This window comes from Hermetia illucens, chromosome 4 (genome assembly GCF_905115235.1).
Source record: "Hermetia illucens chromosome 4, iHerIll2.2.curated.20191125, whole genome shotgun sequence".
Taxonomy (NCBI): Eukaryota; Metazoa; Arthropoda; class Insecta; order Diptera; family Stratiomyidae; genus Hermetia; species Hermetia illucens.
Window position 1 is genome coordinate 80071424 of NC_051852.1, and position 26110 is coordinate 80097533.

Genomic DNA, 26110 nt, shown 5'->3' on the forward strand with positions numbered 1-26110 from the left:
GCACGTGACAAGTTTTTTTCATCGAGAAGTTGCTAGAAGGCATTTTTCTCGACAGGTCTGTGGCGCTTACGCGGTGAAGAAGTGAATAGTGCGATCAGCTGATATAATGCGAGCTTCATCAACCAATGATCAAATCGTTCGACTTCTTTAATGGCATCACGGAAATCCTCTAAGATGGCAATGCCAACACCATATTGAGTGTGTGGGCTACCGAAATAGAGAAGTTTATAGGCATTTTTACTGCGTTCACGTTCAATGTCGCAGCTTTTGGCACCAGACCATCGGATTTCTTGCAGAGCGCGGATAACAATGCACCTTTTCCGAAGGGCTCTTGCGAGTTCCTCGGTCTTTCCAGTTAGGGTACCAACATTTAGCGTGCAGACACGTATTTGTTTTGTTTGTTTTGTTCGGACTAACTTGCTTACGTCCTGACGCCGTCCATGCGTCAAGAACCCTTGCCCATTTCTCGACAGGACCCGGGCCCGTCCTGCCGCGTCGACTAAGGTGGACGTCCTAGCATTTCTCCGAGGCTTGTAACTCAATCCGATCATCATGTTTGTAACGACAGTGTGTGGATTTTCTTGGTCGGCCTGTCACGGGATCTGTCACCAAGAGAGATCAGGTAGGATTTAGCATAGTGGAATAACTCCAACTATACTCTATTTATCTCTTTCCCTGATCTCAGCATTTTATTTTTGTTTTACTGAGGATATTACAGAGTACGTTGCCTCAAACCCTCCTCCTTTACCTGGGCTTGGGACCAGCATACTATGTCAATAGCATGGCGGATTTCTATACACACACATATCTGTTTAGAGTAATTGATATGCATATACAAATAACTAAAAAATTAAAACAAAATAATTCTTTGCAACCCCATTTATATGAACTTACTTCGTTGTGGTATTGACGAATTGATGGGATGTTGACGTCATACAGGGGGTAGAATGCACGAAATTCACAAAAAATGGCAAAGTTTTACATCCTCGAACTTTGTTAATATTAATTGGATTTTCTTCAAACTTAACCAAATTGTTCTTTATGTTATTCCTTATCCCCATACCATACCCTTTCATTTGATACCCCACATGACGACATTTTGTGAAAAAAAAATTTGCACTCTCCATTCACATGTATGGGGAGTCCCTCTTTAAACTTAACGCAAAATGGCGCCACTTATTACATGCAAAAGGAACAACAGATCACACGCTCTCACCAATTTTCGCGACAATCGGTCTAGCCGTTTCCGAATAGATCAGGTGTGACAGACAGATGGACAGACAAATAGACAGACGGACAGACAGACATCGAAGGTTTCACACAAAACCTAAAGGGCATTTTTTTGTAAAAAATCAAAAAGTTTTTGTTTGGTAAATCAGATTTTTTGGAAAATGCTACGTAAATATTTTGAATGTATTATTCTTTTTAAGCGTATTTCTTTTCAAGGTTTTGTGTCCACGAAACGTTATTAAAATCGAGTCGATGTCTGTCTGTCCGTCACACCCGATTTATTCGGAAACAGTTAGACCAATTGTCACAAAAATTGGTAGTGCGTGATTTGTTGTTCCCTTTGCACGAAGCAAGTAGCGCCATTTTGTGTCAACTTTAAGGGGGGAGCTTCCCATGCATGTGAATGGAGGGTGCAACGTTTTTTTTCATAAAATGTAGCCATGTGGAATATAAAATGAAAGGGCTCAATTAGTACTTTTTGAAACTGGCTCTATATTAGATTTCGCGTGAAAGATAGGGGAATGAGGGTTTCAAATATGACCATCAAAAAGTGTTCTCAGAACCTATCCAAACGAAAAATCTGGAAAAAATCACAGTAGTGCATCTCTAAGAAGTCTATGCCTCAAAGTACATCCGGTTCCGAAATCTGCATAAATAAAGTCAATAATAGTGTATTAGCATATTTTAAAAATTTTCCCAGAAACCCCTCTTAAGTTCATGCCAGAACACAACTATTATTAACAAAGTTATAGAGAGTGAAACTTTGCCATTTTCTGTGAATTTCGTCTATTCTACAACGTGTATGACGTCATCATCACATATCGACTCGTCAATACCAGAACAAAGTCACCTGATGTGATTGGGGGGGTCAGCAAGAAACATTTTATTTTAAGTTTTTGGGTCATTTGTATATCAATATCAATTACTCCAGACAGGTACGTGCTAATGAAGTTTGAGCGTAGTTAATCCACACAGATGTATTTGTACATTAAACTAATGGTATTCAATATACGTACTACATACGTACATATGTATACTTTTGTGCATGAAGTAAACCAGAAATATGGGTACGATCAATTTATATACGTGCATGAATATGTACAGTATTCGGTAATAGGCAGTTTGCTTGTTCAAGGTGAGAATAAGATTTGTCTGTAATATGTACGCACATCTTGTAGTTTGGGAAAATATTAAGGAATATGTTAGATTTGTAGCTAAATACGGATGGAAAAATGTGCGCAGCTGTTTCTCACATTCACGCGAGCTTTCGGTATTCCGACTTGTTTACACTTGTACCCGGCTCCCTGAAGAGAACGACAGTGTTTCCAGATACCAAATCATACTCATCATGCATTAGTCTCAGTAAGCATGGTTTGTGCATTCAAAGTGTCACTGAATCCGTTAGTTAGCAACTAGATTTGTTTATTTTGATTGCAACGAGAAAATTGTTAGTACCTAAAAGTAAATAATGCATTATGACCAAAATTCCGACTTCATCTGAAGAGAAACTGTTACAAGAGCATGGCTACAAACTGATCAAGAAGATTGGAGAAGGTGGTTATGCTAAAGTAGACAGTTTATCATGTTTCCCTTCAAGTTGTATTTAATGAGAGTACCTATTACGTAAATAGGTGTTTTTAGGCGAATTCCGCTCGAAGAACACGGAAAAGGTTTACCCCCTGGCGTGTAAAGTGATTAATACTAATGGAGCCCCCGAGAAATATACAAACAAATTTTTGCCCCGTGAAATGAAAATTCTTGTGAAAATCAATCATCCCCATATTATTCATATTCATAGCATTTTCCAGCGGAATAAAATATTTTTCATATTTATGAGGTAAGTGGAATTGTTATTAGTTATCTTTTAAAAAAAGGTTCTAGTTTGGTACATATGTATAAACCTTGCACTTGTTAAAGAAGTTCGTGTTAATGTGGATAAATAGCTATAAGCTAGAGCCTAATGCTCCAAATGTAATGAAATTTGGTTAAAATGGCCTTACAAAGCAATGCTTTTTTTTTTGGGAGTTTTCCGCCCATCCCAAATTTATATAATAATAGTAATAATGGTTGGCGAGGTTTTTCAAACCTCTCTTCTCTGAGCAAAATCGTGGACAACAAAAAATATTATGCTCTGGGTTTTCAGATGCGCTACCATATTCAGGACAAACGGGAGAATCATTCAACCTGAATCGGTACAAATACATATTTTTATTTACCTATCTTTTGATCAGTGCCAATTGCTCAACACCATGTTAGATAATAAGCGGGAAATAAATTACGATGCTTGCGGAATGCGGACGAAAGAAGCTGCGGACCGCACGCAATTTCAATGTACAATGAAGAGTTCAGGTCGGCAGAGTTCGGTCGACATCGGCAAGGTTCATTCTGATGCCAAATTACGTCATTTGCAATTTGGCGGAGCGACGGGACTAATGCAAGTGACATTCATAATTAGTACTTGCAACTGCACTTCTCTAAACAAATTCATTCAAATTAATTAAATTCAAAAGTAACAGCCGGAAACGAAAAGCGCCACCGTATTGCAAATGTACTCTATAGTTTGGAGCCGATCCCACAAACATATTCATTTTACCAAGGGATCTTCACCAGCGGTGCTTTTTCCGACCCTCCCGGACGTCTTTTTCTTCTCAATAGTACAAGCAGCCCGGTGTGCCTTTAAAAAGTCTACTTAACACGACGCTGCTAGCAATATCACTCAAACTAAAATTATCATAGTATATAGTATATATAGTAAATGTTCATCTTATCATTTTCATTGGCAGAAACACAGCGTAACGCTTTTATGTCCCTCTAAATGCAGTTAGACTACCTGTTAACATTTCTATATCCGCTATTGTGTATTGTGGCGAAAATCTCTGTGGGAAAAATATGTGTGCCGTCAATTTAAATCGTAGGAATGACAATTAACGAGGATACCAAAATTGTAGTAGAGCGAATATTTAGGATGAATGATAACAGATGACTGTAAAAGTAGATCCAGTAAAAAGGGCAAAGTAGTTTTCTAACGAACTATTCGGGTGTTGTGAATTACATTGGCGGATTCCGTTTACGGCGCTCTAGAGGTTTCAAGTTAAGAGGGGCATCCCGTGCGTCGGATCCGCGGAATCGAATTTTTTTGGCATCAATTGTATCTAGATATAGCGTAAAATATATGGGCAATGTGATTTTTTGATTTTCGGAGTCGTTCGGAAATTATAGTGTTAAACACGTGATCAGTCACATGCCAGATTTATGGCGATCCCCGTAATAAAGCTCGTATTTATTGGCCCGAATGATGTTGGAATGACTTCGCTAAAAGGACAAAAATTGAAGCCAAAGTTGTACATGTGTTTCTTGAAGAAACCTAAGGTTTATGGATTAGGTATAGCAGATTAACGATCAGTTAAGATTTTATGGCTAAAAACCACATTCTACTTTGTAGGTGGGCTTTTCTCGAAACTGCATTTTGAAAATCGGCTGCCACCATAGCCCAAAATCTATACAACGAAATTCTTTCAAATTTTCACGACTTATTTAGAATATATTTCTGCGGTCTGCAAACTAGGATAATTGCGATTCATTTAGTAGTTTTTTTTCATTCATTGAAAAAGCCGTGAAAAAAAAACCAAAATTCATAAAAAAAGGTTTAACACGGCACCAAAAATTTAGCTTTTAATATTTTTTAATAATCCTGTACGTTAAAATGCCGTTTACTTTTTTTCTTTAAGATGATCATAGTGCCCTCTAGGGTGGCAGCAGAAAAACACCTTTTTTTGGAGATGGGTGTATAAATTGCTCTGTATTTCAATAACGAACTATACGATCGGGCTGGAAAAATTACTATGCACGCTCAAGATATTAATAAATCTATGGTGAAAAAAAATTTGTATTTGTATCTTCATCCAGTTCTTCACAATGAATTTCTAAAAAAGCGGCCTACACAGGGGATGACCCCTTAAAGGGGTTAGTAAGTTCCAGGCTGTTTACGCAAAACCAGTTGAAGTGCGAAAGTCTCAGTATCCAAGTAGACATCTACGTAAAGCAAATACGTAACAATAACACATCGTTTAATAAGTCCCGGGACTAGCGTAGAAATGGCGCTAATAATGCCATTTATATACCAAGGTTCAGAAGTACCAACCTTCAGATAAGATGTGTCAAAATTTGATGTAATTCGAAACATAACCAAGAAAGCTATAGTGGTTAAACTGACGCTACCTTTGCAATCGTGAAAAAATGGACCAAAACGAGTTTCGTGTGTTGATAAAACATTGTTTTCTAATGGGGAAAAAACACTGGTCAATCTCAGCAATGGCTTGAAAAACGTTATCCGGACTCTACTCCGTTGAAAACAACCATTTGTCGGTGGTTTTCGACGTGAAACGCGGTCGTGCTGATACAAATGATGCGGAACGTTCGGGTCGGCCAAATGAGGGAGTAATTCCCGAAAACACCAAGCAAGTATTGAAAATCGTGATGGGTGACCGCAAAATGAAAGTGCGCAAGATAGCTAAGATGGTGAACATATCAACTGGTAGTGCATTTACTATTTTGCACCAAAAATTGGCTATGAAAAAGGTTTTTTCCAAATGGCTGCCGCGTTTGCTCACAATGGAACAAAAGCAACAACGTATCAATGATTCGGAGAGCTGTTTGGCACTGTTTACTCGCAATAAACAGGATTTTTTGCGTCGATATGTGACATTGGACGAAACATGGATTCACCATTTCAATCCGGAGTTCTACAAACATGGCATTGAAAAGTTAGAGAAGCGTTGGAATGATTGTATAACCCTTGAAGGAGATTATGTTGATGAATAATAAAGAATTTTGCCGATAAAATGTTGTTTTCATAGTTAGTCCCGGGACTTATTGAACGATGTGTTATATTTAAATGAAATATTTACTGCGTTGAATTCATGGTGATATTAATAAACATAAGTTCACCTACCCAATGACGTTCACCTAACCCCAAACCATGGTAAATTTCTGCCTCCAATCAAAATTTCTACTAAGGTTAAGGTAGGAACCTTAACATCTGCGAACCGCTTCGGTCGCGCTGCTCCCAGGGCAGAGGTGAGGCAGCGTCTGATAATTTGCCTCTGCTTTGGTAACATTTTTTAAAGTTTGGGTGATAAGCCCTAAACGAGGGGTCCGTGGACCACAGAAAGAGGGAGTAAGTTGCTCCCCATTTGGTCCGGTTTGGCACTAAGGTTATGACTTAGGACCCCACAATTCCCAAAAAAATATTCACAGGATATAATGTTTCCCATACGTTGAGCAAATTTCGTTTCAATAGATGTAACCATTTTCCAGAAAAGCCCATGGGGCAGACAAACGATTTTCAAAAAGTTTTGTTTAATACAAAGCTTTAAAAACTATTATTCACTAGCAACAAATTTCAAATGAAAATTCCTTTTTCAATCTTCTTGCACCGAACAATCATATGGACATATTTTAATTGTTTCCAGTTTTTTGAAGGAAAGCGTTGCGTTGCTTATAGATTAATTTTAATTTAATTTTTTTTTAATTTCTAGATACGCAGAAAAGGGTGATCTATTGGATTTTCTTTTAGCTAATGGAGCTTTGAAGGAACGTCAAGCAAGGATCTGGGTCCGTCAACTGGCATTAGCTTTACAGTATCTCCACACCCTGGAAATAGCGCATAGAGATATAAAGTGTGAAAATGTGTTAGTTACGAATAATTATAATGTGAAATTAGCGGATTTCGGTTTTTCCAGGTATGTAAACAAATTGTATTCAAATACGCTGCAATCCTCAGGTCGAAAGTAAAAGTTTACGCATTTCGATGTGCGGATTTAAATGGGACAAAATTGCTTTGCTATATCCTTCGGATTAATTTTTTTTTACACTCTTAAATAAATATCAAAGTTGAGAATGGTCAGATTGACTATCAGGATTGATTGAACATGAATGGGAAGGGGAAGGGGAATGGGAGAGGTATCCCAAAAGAAAAATAGCAAAGTGACTCTACTTCAGGCATATTTAAGTCCATACTGGACATTCGAGTTGATGATGAACACAAAGGTACTTTCGGATTATCCTTTTAATGGATTCTGGTCCGCCGTTAACGCCTAAGTTGGTCTTTTTTTGGAGCACGGACAGTCAAATGAATCTGTCAATCTCTGCATTTCTTCCATTTGTAGTACCAAAGCAACTTGGCCAGATTGTAGGCAACGAAAACGTTTATTAATATGTTAATGTGATTTCCTTTCAATCAATTTTTAATAATCAAGGCAGAGGCAAGAAAATGCTCTTTGCCGTTAGACAATAGGGCAACACAAATTCGAAAGAATGGAAGTTAAGAAGTGGTAAATCTTGCGTCAATCGAGGTTACAATCCCGGTTTATACGGTGTTTCCAACGCCGCTCTTTTAAATTAGAGATATTATCACTTTCACCAGTAGCAAATGTAGCTTTGCTCGACTCGATTATCTTAATCGAGTGGTGTACTTCAAAGTTTCCTTTTACATTAATTTCAAGTTAATGTTAATTGCAAGTGTGCTGCTAACCTGTAAGTTTGTCAAACACATTCGAAAGATACTGGTACGTTGATATAAGCAGCAAGTCGGGAAACCGGAAGCTGGACGCTTTAAGTACGAAAGGTTTAAGTTGTGTAGTATTCTTTCTTTCTTCTTTAAGGCCCCGTTACACAACCATTTTGCTCCGGAAAATATTGTATCGATTAGATTCCGCTAGAATTTCGGCTCACTGTTAAAGTTTTTTAAATAGGAATATTTGGACCTTCGATGGTTCCATTTGTACGTCGTGTGCATGTCCAGGAAATCACTCCCATGTGATACTGAACTTGGAGTGCAGCAAATCCACATGAAAGAGGCAACTTTGACAATAATAGCTTTGTTCATAATCGTTCGATTTACACTAAACTTTCCGGTATGATGCTCGTGTTATGACTGCAATGGAGAGTATTTTGGTACCTAGATGTCATATATAGGTGCCACCATTATCAATCGAGTGATTGGGTTTTTAGCACAAATCAAAAAGAATTTTCCGTAAGTGTTTGCGACCCATCCACACGTTTGCAGATTTGCGGAGTCGCCTTAGCAAAATCGTCTGTCATTCTTGTCTGTTCTGCACAAACTAATGGATTTGATATTTGATTCCCCAAAATCAATGCCAAAGATCTGTAGAGGTCTTCTTCAAAGTAGCAAGCAAGCAAGCAAAGGAAACTAACACGGGAGTAGCAAGCGACTCAATCTCTGACATTGCTAACCATGTTCTTGTCTCACTTAAAGGAAATCCGAGGAGGATATGAAACATTTGAATGGACTTACTGATAGTTTCAGTGGTTAGCAAAGTATTTGAAATTGCTCCATCCTATTTCTGGATATAGCGCAAATACTTGGTAAGATGTGGCGTCAAGGGCTCATCTATAATATAAAATGGAAAGATTTTTCCACTAGACAGTTGTCCACATTTGATGTTAATCCACCTACCACCTTGATTGAATTATAAAAGTGAGACAAGTTAAGTTTTATTTGGAAACTCCGGCTTAGAATATTGCTTCTCCTTGATTACTGTTATTTCAGCAAGTAAAAGAATATGGACAATAAATGCTTGCCTCGGAGTAATTCTCTAGTTTTGTGGAATATTCACATTGTTGTTAGCACTTCTTCTCTTTAGTTACCTTCCTAAGTGAGTAATCAAGTGTTGTTGACAAAGACAAATGGCTCAAATAGGAGATCTGAATATCGATCCTGTTTGAGAGCTCTATTCAGTTTTGGTAACCATTGCTAATTACTGTTTCAGCCATTCCTTGCCTGGATCTCGGGAGGTTACTTGGGTTTTGACTTTGTCTTGCTATGTGTGCGAATATATTTTTGTGATCACCGAAAAACTTCTGAAAGACTTTCAAAAACGTTTTTCAATAAGTCTTGAAAACGAGCATTGCTTTTTGTAAAACCTTTATTATAATCACCGCTGTGAAAACTCCATTAACTAGCAATTTAAACATTTGAAATGGATCCTAACTCGACTTGACCCATAAAAATATTTGCCACTTATGGTAAAATGCGGTTCAATTTCGAAATATGGTTGATCTCATAGTTGCGACTTTTTACAATTGTGATTGGTTTCTGGGTGGGGTGCGTAGGTTCCTCGATAACGACTCTCAGAATATTTTGAAACTGGGCGAACTGAAATGGTGAAAGTTCCACTTTTTCCCTTTCATTCTCTAGAAAACCTCGTGGAAGTTGATGTAAACTCGGTCTCACATCACTGCTGACGGCTACCTCAAGGCGTGCTCTCGAGGTGAATAAACAGGGGTTTCAGACAGGATAGGATTGCGAGATTCCGATCTATGTTAAAAAGCATCACAATTATTCGCTGGTTCTGGTGATCATGATTGAAAAGGTGGAGGATGTGTAGGCTTTCGCAATTTCCGCTGCCTCGTTATCGCAGCAAACTGTTCGCACACAGTTGGGTTTCGACTGGCGGGCACGAGACATCTAATCAGTATATTTAGGAGTTGTCTTCTGAATGTGTATAACTAAAGAGTTGTCGACATCGTCCTTGAAGAGGACCATAACTTGATGGTCACTTACCTTTTTTGGAATGGCAACCAAGACCTGATTGATTGTGAAAACGTGGAGATTTGCTACTTCTATTATACTTGTACGGAAATCTTGGGAATCTGAGACAATTACCAGAGTCTTGGGTGCGAGAACTTTTTTCTTCAGCAGAGAGCAGACTGGTCTGCGCGACGCGGCATTCAGCCAAACGACGCGACGCGGCCGAGTTGCCTAGCAGAGGATATTTTGCAGTATCACGTATAAATTTCATGATCAATAACGAACTCAGTTACAACTACGATTTTTCAGTTTTCATTTGTATCCACCCGTTAAAATGTCAAAATATGTAGTTGTTTGTAATTGGTTGCCAGGCTGGTGCGTAGTGTGTATAGGGTCGTATTTTTCGGTTGGATAGGTTCTGACAATGGGGCCGTCAAAAAAATGACCACTTTTAAATAAATGTCAAAACTGAAACAAGTTTCGAAAAGTACCAATCGATACCTTTTATTTGTGACGGATATCTCTATGATAAAAACGTGCACTGCTGAGAACAGGGAATCACAGGAAAACAGAGAATCACTTAATAAGAGAAAATCTCGTCTTCAGGGAGTTTTACCTTATATAGCGGCCCAGGTCTCCAATAATCTGAGATTTCTTCAAAGCGGCAAACTGTGGATGATAAAAAGTCAAAGTCAAGCTCAATAAATGGATTCATGATGCTGGCGTGGAAATTTTGGAGCGAACTTTGCGAAAAAAAATTGAAGAATGGCTTTCAAACTCAACTCATCAGACGCCGCCTCCGACACCAAGTGGATGTGGACCTAGGATCCCTCACTATCCTAAAAAATATTATAGAAGCAAATTTTCCACTTTTAGGTTACAAAATTACGTAAATATGCGTATGCATGCATGTTTTTCTTCTGTAGGTACGCCCTGGGTAAGAGACAATGTCCACTGTTTGTTTGTTTTGGATGGATGTATTAATTGTATCTTCGACATATTAGAATTTGGAAATACGGCAAAGAATTTTTAGCAACTTACAAATGGAATAGCTATGCACACAAAATTCTTTATATACCAAGACACAAAACCTTGAAAACCTGAACCGAAAGCTGGACGGTTTCCCGACTTGTTTCTATATGCGAAGTTTTTTAGCTTAGAAGTTTTGTGTACTCAAGCTGCAAAATAAATAATTAAATTTTATGGGGCGTTTGACGTCCTTGCTTCGGATGCGCTACACTGTAAGGCCAATAGGGTTCACATTTGAAGAATCATTTCTTTTTCGGACAATATTCAATAAAGTTCATAATACTCCGATTCACTGAAATCATTATTATGATTCTTTTGGGTTAGAGAGTCAAAGGAGTGCTATCTATCTAAGAAAATCATAATGGAGAAGTAGTTAACACGCGGAATGCAATAATGCACGTTGAAGAATAATGTTTTATAATTATTTGGCAAACATTCTACAACTCATACATATGTATAGTGTGCGGAACTTCTCATCTTTATCATCCCTTGTATTGGATGAGTGGCCGACACCTAACTAGAGGACATTGATAGATCACGATCGAGTTCATTGCCGGTACTGTGCGTCGCTCCGACTCCAGTCACTAAGGCGTGGTCACAATTTAACCTGCTAAGGCCACTTCAAGTTTCACCTGTAATATTTACTCCAAGCCAGCAGTGCTTCCTATATCGGTGTTAACTGCATCGGATGCGCCCCTCATTGTAGCCAATACTGTATAATAATGTAATGGATTGCTCTTTTAAAGATTCCACTGTGATATACATATAAATAATTATTTAGACACATATGACATATATACATATATATAAATTCGTATTTGAACATGTAGAAGAGTTCTGGATACCGATGGTAGACGGCTTACAAGCGAAACATTTTGTGGGTCTTTACAATATGCCCCGCCGGAAATAATAAAGGGGACACCGTATCACCCTAAGGTAGCGGACATGTGGTCTTTTGGGGTAGTTATGTTCACCATGCTAAATAAAGCGAACCCTTTCAATGAGAAAAATCATCGAACTCTGCACTCACTACAAGTGAACAAAAAGTGGAAATTTCGATCTCAAGTGGCCAATAATATATCACCGGAAGCAAAGGATTTGGTATCAAACCTTCTAGAACCAGTTGCAACCAAACGTTTCTCAATAGACGAAGTAATCAACTCAAGCTGGATTGCAATGGATCCGAAATTGAAATGTAAGAAACACTTGAAATTTGTTTCGCGCTGAAAAAATAATATTAATTTGAAAATCTGTTTCAAATTCAAGCACTGAATGCAGCTGAATTCGCAGCTATATCAGCGGCTATGGAAGAAGCACAGGGCCTGCAAGCTGAGAAGGCCCAAATGGTCAGGAGCGTATCATTCAACCTGAGAAATATTACCAAGGACAAATGTATGAACATAAGAATTCCAGTGAGGCTACTTCATGTAATTGATTCATTCATTTCAGTGAAACTACATAAGGCTCACCTAGGGACACAGAATGAATTCGGACTTGCTAAGTCGGAGATAAATAAAAAAGATGACTAGAGAATTGATTTGTTTTATAGTAGAAGAGAGGATGTGTATTTATTTTAAATGGTATTTATTTGAGGTCGAATAAAAAAATCATATTTCTAATATCAATTAAGGGATTTGGGCGATAAAAAAGCCAATTACTGTGTGCTGTGTTCCTCCTTTCCCACATTTCAGAATGGTTAAAGAGCTCAAAATCATTGAGTTTCTTCTGAATAGATTTCGCTCTTTTTTCAGAATTTATCTAAACCATAACCATATTAAAATATCATACGCACTCCATACATGCAAAAGGAGGATGGGTCCATCCATCCAATTAAAGCATTATTAACAAAGTTAAAGAAGATCAAAATTTCGCATTCCATTTAAATTTATTGCACCATATGCAGTCATCACCATATAAAGTGAACTTATATAAACGGCGGGGTTCCTAGAGATATTTTAGTTTTCCTTTTTTGGCTTTTTAAATCACTTGAAACAGACGTATGCATGTATATCCAAACGGATAGACAGTGCAACCCTAATATACAACATATTCTCTATACCAAATAATTCGTTACAGTGAGGGTTGTTACATAGAGGTTAGGTTGGTCTTCGATTCGTTTTAACACGGTACAAACAGTGACTAACCGGAAAAATTTAACATATCTGAACCTATCCACACATGAATTGTTGTTTTTCTTGTAGAATTGCATATGATTAATTGGTAGGATACGTTATGTAAAAGTTATATATAAAACTCGTTAAATAAAGGTAAATTATACTTTGTTTATATTCAGCACTGATTGAAAACTCGTTATAAAAAGGTTTTCGACAAATGTATTGGTAATAGATGAGTATACTTTGATTAACTCTCACGGGCACTTCGAGGGGATTTCGAAAAAAATTTTATACCAAGTAAATCGTTATATTATGTCGCACTGTATATCTACGTTTCTACCAGCGGCATTCAATCTACGTAGTTATAGATGTATGTTACATATGTATGCCTTGGCACACTGAATGGAAATATTTAGATGTGCGCCACCAATTTAGATATATGTATATGTACATATGTATGCATCAGAATGCGGTAATAGTCAAGATTTATTTGGGTCCTTATGCCTTCAATATGTACATACATATATCTGAAAGTTTGGGAATAAATGAAGAAATATTTTGAAGTTTCAGCTATGTAACCGTTCAGCTTCCTGTATTCCGACTTGTTTATATATGTATAGGCTAGCTGAATTTCCGCACACTTGCTAATATGGTACAAACTTGACTACTATTTACGTAAATTACTTTTGGAAAATACAAAATTGAATTAAACTAACATATGTACAAGTGGAACTGGCAGGCACTCAAAGTTCCTCATATAAGGACACAAAATCTTCCACCCCATTCGACTTTTGTTTTTGGATCACGCCTTCTTTTATTATCGGATTTTCCGTTTATACAGTAACAATAAGTAATCTTATCTCACGGGCGAAAAAAAAAATAGAAATTTTTCCCTAATATTTGGAGTCTTCTATTATTCTAATGTTAGCTTAACCTATATTACAATTTTACAATGTACAATTTGAAATGTTACATCAATTACTCGTGTATCATATTAAGGAGTTAGGTCACAGTAGCAATTTCAAAAAATCCATCATTTGATTTTTGCTGAATGAATTTCCTGACAACTTAAGAATGATATACTCAAACAATTAAGATGGGGAAAATATCTTAACACATACTTTTATTTTGAATTTTGACGTAACCCCTCTTGATCCATTGCGAACATACCAAAAACTTCAAAAGCGTTTTTCTCGAAATTACATTTTCCGAGTTCAGGTGAGGCGCGACCTCTGAGGTTTCCACTCTTCTTTGACATGGCGCCCAGCTTGGGGCCATTTGTAATGACTAAATTAGTTGACGATGGCCAAACGACCACCTTGAGTGGCCTGAAGATGTCAAGGAAGGGTAGGAACCTCAGAGGTCGCGTCTTACTAAACTAGAATTTCGGTTGATCAGCCAGTAGATACTTTTTACTTTTCTTTTTACTTGCGTTCTTTTAGCTTCGATGTGTCTTCCCCAAGTAAGACGCCGAATGAGGTGACAACCAAGTTTAATGAAATGGGCTGACATATTTCCGGGTTATCATGAACTGGCAAGTCAGAAACATATATCAGAAATGCCCTTAGCACGCTTCCATAGAGGACACGATAAAATTTTCTTCGGATGAGAAGCTGCTGCATTTCAATCAGAATGACCGACCTTTGATATAAGATTTAAAGGAAATATTGAGTCAGTTGACCACAACATTGGGAGCAAGTTGCTCATCATCATCGGTCCGATATGAAGTAGAAGCGGACTTAGAATCCCCCAATTCTTAAAGAAAAAAAAGGTTTAAAGTGATTTCGAGCAGAGAAATAATACGAATTACGGACGGGTTTGAATACATTGCTTTTACACCACTTATCGAGATTTTCTCTGGGGACCGGCAAAATCTAATGCGATAATTAAAAATGTTGTGAGTGTAACATTTAATATATGCAATAGTTATGCTTGAAGAACCAAGCCCTACTCGTTCAGCAGATTATTCCAATTAGCCTGATGACTATTCCCAGACACCAATAAATTATGGTGAAATCAATAATTGATTTCGTTGGCTAGGATCCTCTGGGCCAGCTTAAAAATCCCTTAAAATCGGAGCTATCTTTGCGCGATTTCTAGGCTTTGCGTGTGCTTGTATGAACTTTATCGAGAAGGACTCGTCTCATCGATACTTAATGACTGGTCCAATTTTTGTAAAAATTTTTTTTTATTATTGATATTGATTGAAAATACGAGGGCGGTCCGATAAGTACTTAGCCTCTCCGCCCGATGGCGCTACTATCGCAAGAAGTATTTACTGTCGTGTAGAACATTCTCGTAGACGGCTACTGTCTAAATTTTAGTCGAATAGGACTTGTAGTTTTGTTTTTAGCGCGTGTAGAAGCGGGCGTGCGGGCGAATTTTAGAAAAATTGAAAAAGAACAATATCGGTCGGTGATTCGATTCTTGTTTTTGGAAGGGAAATCATGCAGCGAAATCAAAGAACGCTTGGATGCTGTGTACGGTGACGCTTCTCCTTCGATAGCGACCGTCAAAAATTGGTTTAATGAATTTCAACGTGGTCGCACGTCAGTTTTTGATGAGCACGCCCCGGTGCCCCGAAAACGGCTACTGCGGAGAAGAACGTTACAAAAATCCATGACCTTGTATTGGCAGACCGCCGATTGAAGGTACGCGAGATAGCCTAGACAGTAGGCATCTCAAAAGACCGCGTGGGTCATATCCTGCACGAAATTTTGGGCATGAGAAAGCTGTCGGCGAGATGGGTGCCGCGTTTGCTCACTCCGGACAACAAGCGCAACCGTGAAACCACTTCAGAGCAGTGTTTGACGCTGTTTAAGCGCAATTCGAAGGAGTTTCTTCATCGTTTCGTGACCGTCGACGAAACATGGATCCACTGGTACACTCCAGAGACCAAGGAACAGTCGAAACAGTGGACTTTACCCGGCAAACGTGCTCCCAAGAAGGCAAAGACTGTGCAATCGGCAGGAAAGGTGATGGCCGCCGTTTTCTGGGATTCACAAGGTGTGATCTACATCGACTACCTGAAGAAGGACAAAACGATCACAGGGCTGTACTATGCCGAATTATTGAGCCGATTTGACGCCGAATTGCGGAAAAAACGGCCGCATTTGGTGAAGAAAAAAGTGCTCTTCCACCACGATAACGCACCGGCTCACACTTCCGCCGTCGCCACGGCCAAATTGGTCGAATTGGGCTACGAACTGCTGCCCCATCCACCGTATTCCCCAGATTTGGCCCCGTGCGACTATTATTTATTTCCTAACTTGAAAAAGTCACTCGCCGGGCAGAAATTTGAGTCGAATGAGGAGGTTATAGCCGCCACGGAAGCCCACTTTGCAGACCTCGAGAAAACGTATTTTTCAGACGGGTTAAAGAAGTTGGAGCATCGCTGGGAGAAGTGTATCGAGTTAAAAGGAGACTATGTCGAGAAATAAATCGCCACTTTTCAAAAATTTTCATTTTTTTTTTGGTAGGCTAAGTACTTATCGGACCGCCCTCGTACATCTGAAAATTGTGATTAGGATATGAAAGCCATATCCGGTAGATCAAGGTCGCATTTTGAGTCTCTTAAAAAAAATTTCGTAAATATTTTTTTGAAACTTTAAAATTATGAAAATATATATGCGAAATTTCATCCAAATATCAGTCTTTCTCCCAAAAAATAAACCGTGGGAATAAAATAAAAACATCAAAATTTGAACCCTTCACGTCTCTTTAATAGGTAGTTAAAAGTCCACTTCTTACTTTGACAGCGATGTTGCATGCAAGCGTGAACCTTTTCGACAAGTACTCGTCCCACAGTATTGAAATAATGATTGAATTTGAGGCAGTTGGTACACAGGTGGTTGCTTCCTCACTCTCGTTAAGGTTTTTATTTAAGGACCGTTGGAAGCATGCGACGCATCATCTTCCTTGCAAATGACACATGCTGATGATACTACTGATGTGAATATTTGAGTTGTTCTTGATGGTGGCTGTTTATCGCTGGGTGACTTACTTTTCAATATTAACGCTCTAAGTAACTGGAAACCGAATTCAAGGAATTTCAAAAATTCATTAATGGTTTTAAATCCTCTCCTTGATTTTTTAGCGATTGCTGGTATAATATGTATGTTGGCTTGTCCAATCATTTCACCAGTAAATGTAAGTGTTTTCCATGCCACTCGATAACTCCCGTTGGTTGCAGAAAAGTTTACCTTAAAATAAAATATCTTCTGGCAATCCGCAATGTCTTGATAGTAGTACACCAATTGGTGTTTCTCGTAGTCTCCATCCGGTAGCTTCCCGGGGATTCTGTGCTATGGTAGTCAGCAAACCTCTCGATTAATGTAGTTGCTCATTCGATTTATGTAGATGCTCATTCCGATGTGAGGTTGATGAAGACACTTACTCCTTCTAGCAGATCGAGGTATCTCTTATAATCATTTCCTTGTAAATGAGGATCGTCTGACACACGCCAAATATTGAGGTTCGGTTCCACCATGGTAGCTCTTTGACGCAATGTGCAAGAAAAGGCAACAAGTGCTTTAGTGAACACCTACTATTATAGCTAAAATTTATAATAGATCAAAGTTATCTCTTTCGCTTGAAATTACTGTACCCTAAGACATAAAGTATCGCTATTACATTGAAGTGAGGACGGATTCACTACGAACTAGATCCATGAAACAGTTCATAAGGGATGCGACAAATTCCTGGTTTGTGACTTATTAACGACTCATTTAGGTTCATTATGCAGAATTCCTGCAATGTCTCTGCGTACAAATAGGACGCAACCTACACTCAAAATAAATCCCATGTCAACATCCAGTCACACAAAATTAATAATGTTTTAGGAATGCTGAGGATCTGCAGTTCACTTTAGACAAAATAAACTGGTTGTAGAGAGAAGTTCCTTTAAAAATAAGTAAAAACCCACCCACCTTAGGCTGGATTCGGTTATAAAGTGTAGAATCGATGAAGCTAATGTAAGCAACGTCACTAATTAGTACTTGTCTGCATAATACAAGTTTTTCTCACCACACATTATCGTGTCGGGTATCAAATAAAAGGTATCGATTAGTACTTTCGAAGCCGGTCTTCATTTTGACATTCGTTGGAAAGGTCGAGAGTGCTGTTAATTTACTGCAAGCCAAAACCGTAAATATCAACATCACACACACAGTTTAACATTCTAAATGCGTATGCATTACGGACTACGTACTGGTTACCTATACCCAAATTGTAAAAGGCACTGAGGAAGCGACCATCTAGCTTTTGAAATATCGATAAGTGCACAGTTAGAAAAATTACTGTCTCCACCAATTAATTAATTAAGTACAATGGGCCCCCACAATGGGCCCCCACCATACACACACAATTAATTAAAAAATAAAACAGATATGTATTTCCAACGTTAGGATTATATATTATATTAGAAATCTGAACTTAATTACGTTTGATATGTGCAACCTCAGTTTCCAATTATTACTGCGTAGGTACGTGATCGATGCCAAGAACAAGCAGGTGAAAAGTGAAACGTTTTGCGGCACACTGGCTTGCGCTCCACCTGAAATTATAGGCGGTATACCTTATTCAGCTAAAATTGCTGACATGTGGTCCTTTGGCATTGCAGTGTTTACGATGCTTAATAAAGCGAACCCCTTCACCGAGGAGAATCGTAAACTACTACTGACGTTGCAGAAATCGAAAACTTGGAAATTTCGTAGTAAATACGAAAAGTCCCTTTCCCCCCAAGTAAAACAGTTAGTGAAAGGTCTTTTGGAGCCTGATGTAAAGAAGCGCCTCACGGCCGAACAAGTATTAAATTCGGAATGGATTGCCATGGACCCTAAGTTGAAAGGTAACATGTTGAAGGTTTTTCAATTGTATTCTTGACCCGTCCTTTTTTAGTAATGTCTGCTGCAGAATATGCCTCCCTTAATGCTGCTTTAGACGAAGTCAATGCGGGAGATGGATACCATTTACCAGAAACATCACGCCGACTCTATGTAAAAAGTAACGGGAAGGGTGCCTCTTCACGTAAGCTTACCAGCCCCTTTTGTACAGTTAATGTATTTTTTATTTTCCCTTTCAGTTGCGTTTTTGAAGACTGCCGACAATCAATATGTTAAAAATCTTGAAATATCGAAGAAGATACAAAGTTTCTGAATGTATTTAATGATACTATGTAGTATGGAAATAACCTGATTGGTTGTAATTAAGTTCTATTCTTTTGAAAATAGCTCCTTTAATGTGCTGATTCGAACAAAACAAATAAAGTATTTTCATTATTCCTTCTTATGTTATGCTACCAATGTCAAAACGGTGGTGGGATCTAGAAATCACCATCCGTAAAATGTATTAAACCCTATGCATACTATAAGTTTTATCGACCGAGCACATTCTTATTTTCTCAAATCAATGATCGCGTCCTTCAGTTTAATTATTTGAAAAGCAATCTGCAATTCGTAGCAATTGAATTCTTGAACTCTACTTTTTAACGTACGACGATAAATTCTGCATTCGTTCATTGCACATCCCAGTCTGTTACAGTTTTAATAACTTCGTGAGGGTTGACGCAGATAGTATAAATCAGTGTTCTACTGTATAGGGATCTAAATTGAGTAACTACAACCATAAATCGGTACGTCCCTGCAAAGGGCAATTTACATAGAAGAACGTGCTGCCCCTTGTTATAAAAGTAAAAGGACACGGGACACGGGATTTCAAGGCATGTAATGCATTCGGCATTTGAACATAATAGTCCATATTCACCGCCTTTTTCAGAGGGTTTTTTTTTTAGTTATATCTGGTTGCACTTAGTACATATGACTCTAACCATCATTCAGGAGTCATAAAAACTCATAGAAGACTCAACGAGTCCCGTTAGAGAATGCCTCCCTATAAGCGGATTGACTCTAAGGTGTTGGAACCCCTAAACAAGAACTTCGTCAAGGTAGTATGCCACCCTTCCATGACTCTCGTCATAAGCTGTACTAGCTTTGTGTTAGGCGACACATTTATAATGGTATAGTATGTTATACCTATTACCTGTAGTATGCCAATCCTAGCCTATTTCCAGATCTTTTAGTCAGGCATCTTTTATTAAAGATTTTCCTAGGTACTCCTACTTTGTACAAGTGTTGGATACTGTCCCAAAACATGGAAGGAAATATCGTCGTTCTCCTTACGAATATGCCTAGTAGTTTGGTCTACAAATACCAGTATGTTTTCTTAAAACTCCGCCATGCTATTAACATAGTATGCTGGTCCCAAGCTCAGGTAAAGGATTAGGGTTTGAGGCAACGGACTTTGTACTATCCTCAGTGAAACAAAAATAAAGTGCTGAGATCAGGGAAAGAGATAAATAGAATATAGTGGAGATATTCCACTATGCTAAATCCTACCTGATCTCTCTTGGTGACAGGTCCCGTGACAGGCCGACCAAGAAAATCCACACATTGTCGTTAGAAACATGATGATCGGATTGAGTTATAAGCCTCGGAAAAATGCTAGCGCGTCCACCTTAGTCGACGCGGCAGGACGGGCCCCGTCCTGTCGAGAAATGGGCAAGGGTTCTTGACGCATGGACGGCGTCAGGACGTAAGCAGGTTAGTCCAAACAAAACAAATACGTGTCTGCACGCTAAATGTTGGTACCCTAACTGGAAAGACCGAGGAACTCGCAAGAGCCCTTCGGAAAAGGCGCATTGATATCTGCACTCTGCAAGAAACCCGATGGTGTGGTGCCAAAAGCTGCGACATTGAACGCGAACGCGGTAAAAATGGCTATAAATTTCTCTATTTTGGTAACTCACACACTCAATATGGTGTTGGCATTGCCATCTCAGAGAGTTTCCGTGATGCCATTAAAGAAGTCGAACGATTTGATGATCGGCTGATGAAGCTCACCATTATATCAGCTGATCGCACTATTCACTTCACTGCGTACGCACCACAGACAGGTCGACATGGTGCCGAGAAAGATGCCTTCTGGCAACTTCTCGATGAAAAGACTTGTCACGTGCCTGCTCATCATCATCATCAACGGCGCAACAACCGGTATCCGGTCTGGGCCTGCCTTAATAAGGAACTCCAGACATCCCGGTTTTGCGCCGAGGTGCACCAATTCGATATCCCTAAAAGCTGTCTGGCGTCCTGGCCCACGCCATCGCTCCATCTTAGGCAGGGTCTGCCTCGTCTTCTTTTCCTACCATAGATATTGCCCTTATAGACTTTTCGGGTGGGATCATCTTCATCCATACGGATTAAGTGACCCGCCCACCGTAACCTATTGAGCCGGATTTTATCCACAACCGGACGGTCATGGTATCGCTCATAGATTTCGTCATTGTGTAGGCTACGGAATCGTCCATCCTCATGTAGGGGGCCAAAAATTCTTCGGAGGATTCTTCTCTCGAACGCGGCCAAGAGTTCGCAATTTTTCTTGCTAAGAACCCAAGTTTCCGAGGAATACATGAGGGCTGGCAAGATCATAGTCTTGTACAGTAAGAGCTTTGACCCTATGGTGAGACGTTTCGAGCGGAACAGTCTTTGTAAGCTGAAGTAGGCTCTGTTGGCTGACAACAACCGTGCGCGGATTTCATCATCGTAGTTGTTATCGGTTGTGATTTTCGACCCTAGATAGGAGAAATTGTCAACGGTCTCAAAGTTGTATTCCCCTATCCTTATTCTTGTTCGTGTTTTCGTTTGACCAATGCGGTTTGATGTTGTTAGTTGATTCGTCTTCGGTGCTGACGTTGCCACCATATATTTTGTCTTGCCTTCATTGATGTGCAGCCCAAGATTTCGCGCCGCCTGCTCGATCTGGATGAAGGCAGTTTGAACGTCTCGGGTGGTTCTTCCCATGATGTCGATATCGTCAGCATAGGCCAGTAGTTGGGTGGACTTGAAGAGGATCGTATCTCTTGCATTCACCTCAGCATCACGGATCACCTTCTCGAGGGCCAGGTTAAAGAGGACGCATGATAGCACATCCCCTTGTCGTAGACCGTTGTTGATGTCGAATGGTCTTGAGAGTGATCCTGCTGCTTTTATCTGGCCTCGCACATTGGTCAGGGTCAGCCTAGTCAGTCTTATTAATTTCGTCGGGATACCGAATTCTCTCATGGCCGTGTACAGTTTTACCCTGGCTATGGTATCATAGGCGGCTTTAAAGTCGATGAACAGATGGTGCAACTGTTGTCCATATTCCAACAGTTTTTCCATCGCCTGCCGCAGAGAGAAAATCTGATCTGTTGCTGATTTGCCTGGAGTGAAGCCTCTTTGGTATGGGCCAATGATGTTCTGGGCGTATGGGGCTATCCGGCCTAGCAAGATAGTGGAGAATATCTTATAGATGGTACTCAGCAACGTGATACCTCTTTTTTTTTTTTTTTTTTTTTTTTTTTTTTTTTTTTTGTGCGTACACGGAGGTGGAAAATCTTAGAAAGACACGTCCGCCGCAGCTCCGCCGCCCGAACGGCGGAACAACAGCGGGCGCGTGTGGGATTCACACCCACTAAAAACCACCCCCGGTCTCTCCAGCCCCAGCCCCGCGGGACCACCATTGAGGTATTACTTCGCGGGGTAGGTTTGCCCTTAGGCACTCATCCTTCTCCTATTTGCAGCTTTCCTCCTTCTTTGTTCTTTCAGCAACTCCTCCTGCATTTGGATGATTGCGGAGCCAACCGCAAGCCACTTCTCCTCGGACTCCAGCATCTCAGTAACCAAGCTCTCCGGGGTCACACTCCTGCCCAGCACCTGGTTTAAGCTCCTTCTCTCCATCGCAAATCGTGGGCAGTGAAACATCACATGCTCTGGATCCTCCGGTATGCCATCGCATCTGGGACAGTTCGGAAAGTCATCCAACCCAAAGCGGTGCAGATACTGCCTGTAGCAACCACCGTGTCCCGTGAGGAACTGGGTAATGTGGTAGTTGGTATCCCCATGTTTTCGCTCAAGCCACACCCTAATGTTGGGAATGAGCCTGCGCGTCCACCGACCTTTCGCAGACTCGTCCCATCTGCGTTGCCAGAGATCAAGCGACTCTGGCCTTGCCGCATTTCTACGCTGTGCATGCCCCTCCATATGTCTTGCATTGTACAGGACACTCATTTCTTTGGCCAGAATGTCAACCGGGATCATGCCTGCCACCACCAATACTGCCTCATCTGATGTGGTTCTAAAAGCACTGCAAACCCTCAAAGCCATCCGCCGGTAAACCGAGTCCACCTGCTTCCGTCTCTGAGAGTTTGCAAGCGCCTCTGCCCACACAGGCGACGGGTAGAGCAGGATGGAGCGCACCACTCCGGCTAGCACCAACCTCCGGCAATGTTTCGGCCCACCAATATTTGGCAACATTTTTGCAAGTGCCGTGGTGGCACTGGCTGCCTTTTGGCATGCATACTCTAGGTGCTCCCTAAAACTCAATTTGGTGTCAATTATTACCCCCAGGTATTTGATAGCCGGCTTTGATACGACCGTATGTCCACCGACCTCCACTTTTACAGTATTATTTTTCCTGCGTTTCGTTATCAAGACCGCTTCCGTTTTCGCGTCCGCCAAGGTCAGCCCGGCCTTTTCTAGCCAGGACTTTACCGCTCTCACTGTTTCCGTTGCGTAAACCTCCACATCTTCTGGGTGTTTTGCTGCAACAACCACAGCTAGGTCATCAGCAAAGCCGACAATCGTAGTCCCCTCTGGGACGGGAAGAGCAAGCACCCCATTATACATGATATTCCACAACAGGGGACCAAGTACCGATCCCTGTGGTACCCCGGCTGTGACAATGTACTCTTTGGGGCCCTCATCCGTCCCGTACCAGAGAGTCCTCTCTGAGAGGTAGTTTTCCACCAAATTCGCTAACTATCCGGGGACACCTATGTCAGCCAACGCCCCTTTAATTCTATTCCAGTTGGCCGAGTTGAATGCGTTTTTGACATCCAACGCCACCACGGCACAGCAGCCGCCAGAAATCAGTGCACCTTTTGCCAGGTTTACCACCATGCCAATTGCGTCCACCGTAGAGTGGGCTCGTCGGAAACCAAACTGGCGTTCCGACAAACCATTGCTGGCTTCGACGATGGGCAGAAGTCTGTTGTAGATGACTCTCTCCATCATCTTCCCCATTGTATCCAACAGGCAGATAGGACGATACGACGCTGGGTTTCCAGGTTGCTTGCCAGGCTTCGGAAGCAACACCAACTTTTGCTTTTTCCACTGGGCAGGGAATATTCCTTCTTTTAGGCACGCCTCGAAGGTGTTGGCGAAAAGGTCGGGCCTAGTCTTCACTGCCAGTTTCAAAGCTCGGTTGGGGATGCCATCCAAACCTGGGGCCTTGTTGTCACCGACCCTACCACATATTTCCCGCAGCTCCTCCACAGTTACAGGCGGTATTATGCCGTCATTTGGCTGGACACAAACTTGCCTTCCCCTATTTTCGTGGTGAGGGAACAGAGTGGTAACAATCTGTTTCAGGAGGCGCGGACAGGTCACCTGGGGTGATTTCCGCAGCCTTTTCATCACCACTCTGTAAGCCTCGCCCCAAGGGTTTATGTGGGCATGGTCGCACAGCTGTTTGAAGCAGTTCTTTTTGCTCCTCCGAATGGCTTCCTTTAGGCGGCCGCGCAATTGCTTGTGTGCCTCCTCTCGACCGTCGCCACCGGGTTTTCCCCTGAGTCTCTGGCAAAGCCTCCTTGCCCGAAAACATGCGGCTCGCAAACTTGCGATTTCATTGTTCCACCAGTAGTTGGGTTGCCTACTGGGGAGCAATCGCCTTCTGGGCATAGTAGCATCGCATGCTTCCGTCACCCATCGAGTGATCTGGGTGGCTTTCTCTCCAGCCGTACCATTCAGGGATATGTCGGATTTGAGCACCACGGAAAACGTGTCCCCCTCGAAAGCTTTCACTGTCCAGCCAAGCATACCACCCGGCATTTTGCGAAAACTCTTTTTCGAGCTCGATCCGCCCTTGATCTCTATGCAGATTGCCTGGTGGTCGCTGTGAGTATAGTCCTCACTGACATGCCAAGCGATTCTACTGGCTAAAGTGGCACTCACGTATGTCAGGTCCACTATAGACCCCAGGCCCCTTCCCCGGAAAGTGTACGAAGACCCAACATTCGCCAGTACCACGTCCAGCTCCGCGAATGCTTCGAGGAGAACACGTCCCCTGACATTAGTTATCCGGCTGCCCCATTCAAGAGCCCACGCGTTGAAATCGCCTCCTATTATGATCGGCCAACGTCCTCTTGCATCCAAAACAAGAGCAGCAAGCATCCGCTCATACTCGACGAGTGTAGCGCTGGGTGGAGCATAGCAGCTGTAGATGTGGATGCCCTTCACCTTCGCTCTGATGAAGCCCTCCTCCGGGTGCTCCATTATTTCCTGGAAGGCTTGTTCTCCACAAGTCCACAGCGCTGCTTGGCCCGTTTGGTCTTTGACCCAAACGCTACCACCGCGGTTTCGGTATGGTTCACTTAGTATGGCCACATCGATGTTTTTCTCGCGGATGGTTTGCGCGAGTAGAGCCTGCGCCGCCTCGCAGTGGTTGAGGTTGATTTGTATCAACCTCATCTGCGATTTGTGCTAAGGGCTCTGCTGTATTCCGGGCACCTGCTGCTGCCTGCAATGTGCCGATGGTCCACACCCTCCTTTCCTTTGCACAGTAGACAATTTGGGTCAGCTCCGCAGTCCTTGCTGATGTGGCCTTCCACTCCGCATCTCCTGCATTGCTTTGACCTGTCATTTGGGTTAGTGCATGACTTCGCAATGTGACCAAAGCCAAGGCATCTAAAGCACCGTTTTAACGCCACCTGTTCCCTAAGGCGACACATAACCCAGCCTATTCTCACTCTCCCTGCTGCTAACAGTTTGAGTGCGTTCTCCACTGGTAGGCTGATGATGGCGGTTTGTGTTCCCCCATAGGCTTTCCTTAGCGTTTTCACCGCTGACTCTTGTAGTCCGGCAAGATCGAACTGTTTCTCCAATGCTTCGCGAACCTCCTCTTTCGTCGTGATTTCATCTATATCTTTGCAGATTATAGTGATCTCCGGCCTGCTAGCTCTTATGTCAGCTTCCTGCCCTAAAGTCTTCCCGATTTGGCTTAAGAATTTTTCCGCGGTTACATCCTTGGATTTCTTAAGTTCCAACATAAGATCTCCCTTCTGCGACCGTCTAATACGGCTGACGTTGTCTCC

At 41.2% G+C, this 26110-nt stretch overlaps 2 protein-coding genes across 3 annotated transcripts; both read left to right on the forward strand.

Moving 5' to 3' along the window:
• Positions 1 to 2604: 2604 nt before the first annotated feature.
• On the forward strand, positions 2605 to 12435 carry LOC119655019 (testis-specific serine/threonine-protein kinase 2-like). 2 transcript variants are annotated; one of them, XM_038060691.1, is made up of 6 exons: positions 2605 to 2798; positions 2862 to 3067; positions 6768 to 6971; positions 11641 to 12005; positions 12077 to 12202; positions 12260 to 12435. In XM_038060691.1, the coding sequence occupies exons 1-6, from the start codon at positions 2706 to 2708 to the stop codon at positions 12337 to 12339; spliced, it is 1074 nt and encodes a 357-aa protein (XP_037916619.1). In that variant the 5' UTR covers positions 2605 to 2705; the 3' UTR covers positions 12340 to 12435. The 2 variants fall into 2 exon arrangements, with proteins under 2 accessions (XP_037916619.1, XP_037916620.1); XM_038060692.1 differs by having other exon boundaries at positions 2646 to 2784.
• Positions 12436 to 17995: 5560 nt separating this feature from the next.
• On the forward strand, positions 17996 to 19171 carry LOC119655020. The gene is made up of 4 exons (XM_038060694.1): positions 17996 to 18069; positions 18545 to 18772; positions 18823 to 18951; positions 19007 to 19171. The coding sequence occupies exons 2-4, from the start codon at positions 18553 to 18555 to the stop codon at positions 19078 to 19080; spliced, it is 423 nt and encodes a 140-aa protein (XP_037916622.1). The 5' UTR covers positions 17996 to 18069; positions 18545 to 18552; the 3' UTR covers positions 19081 to 19171.
• The last annotated feature ends 6939 nt before the right edge of the window (positions 19172 to 26110 follow it).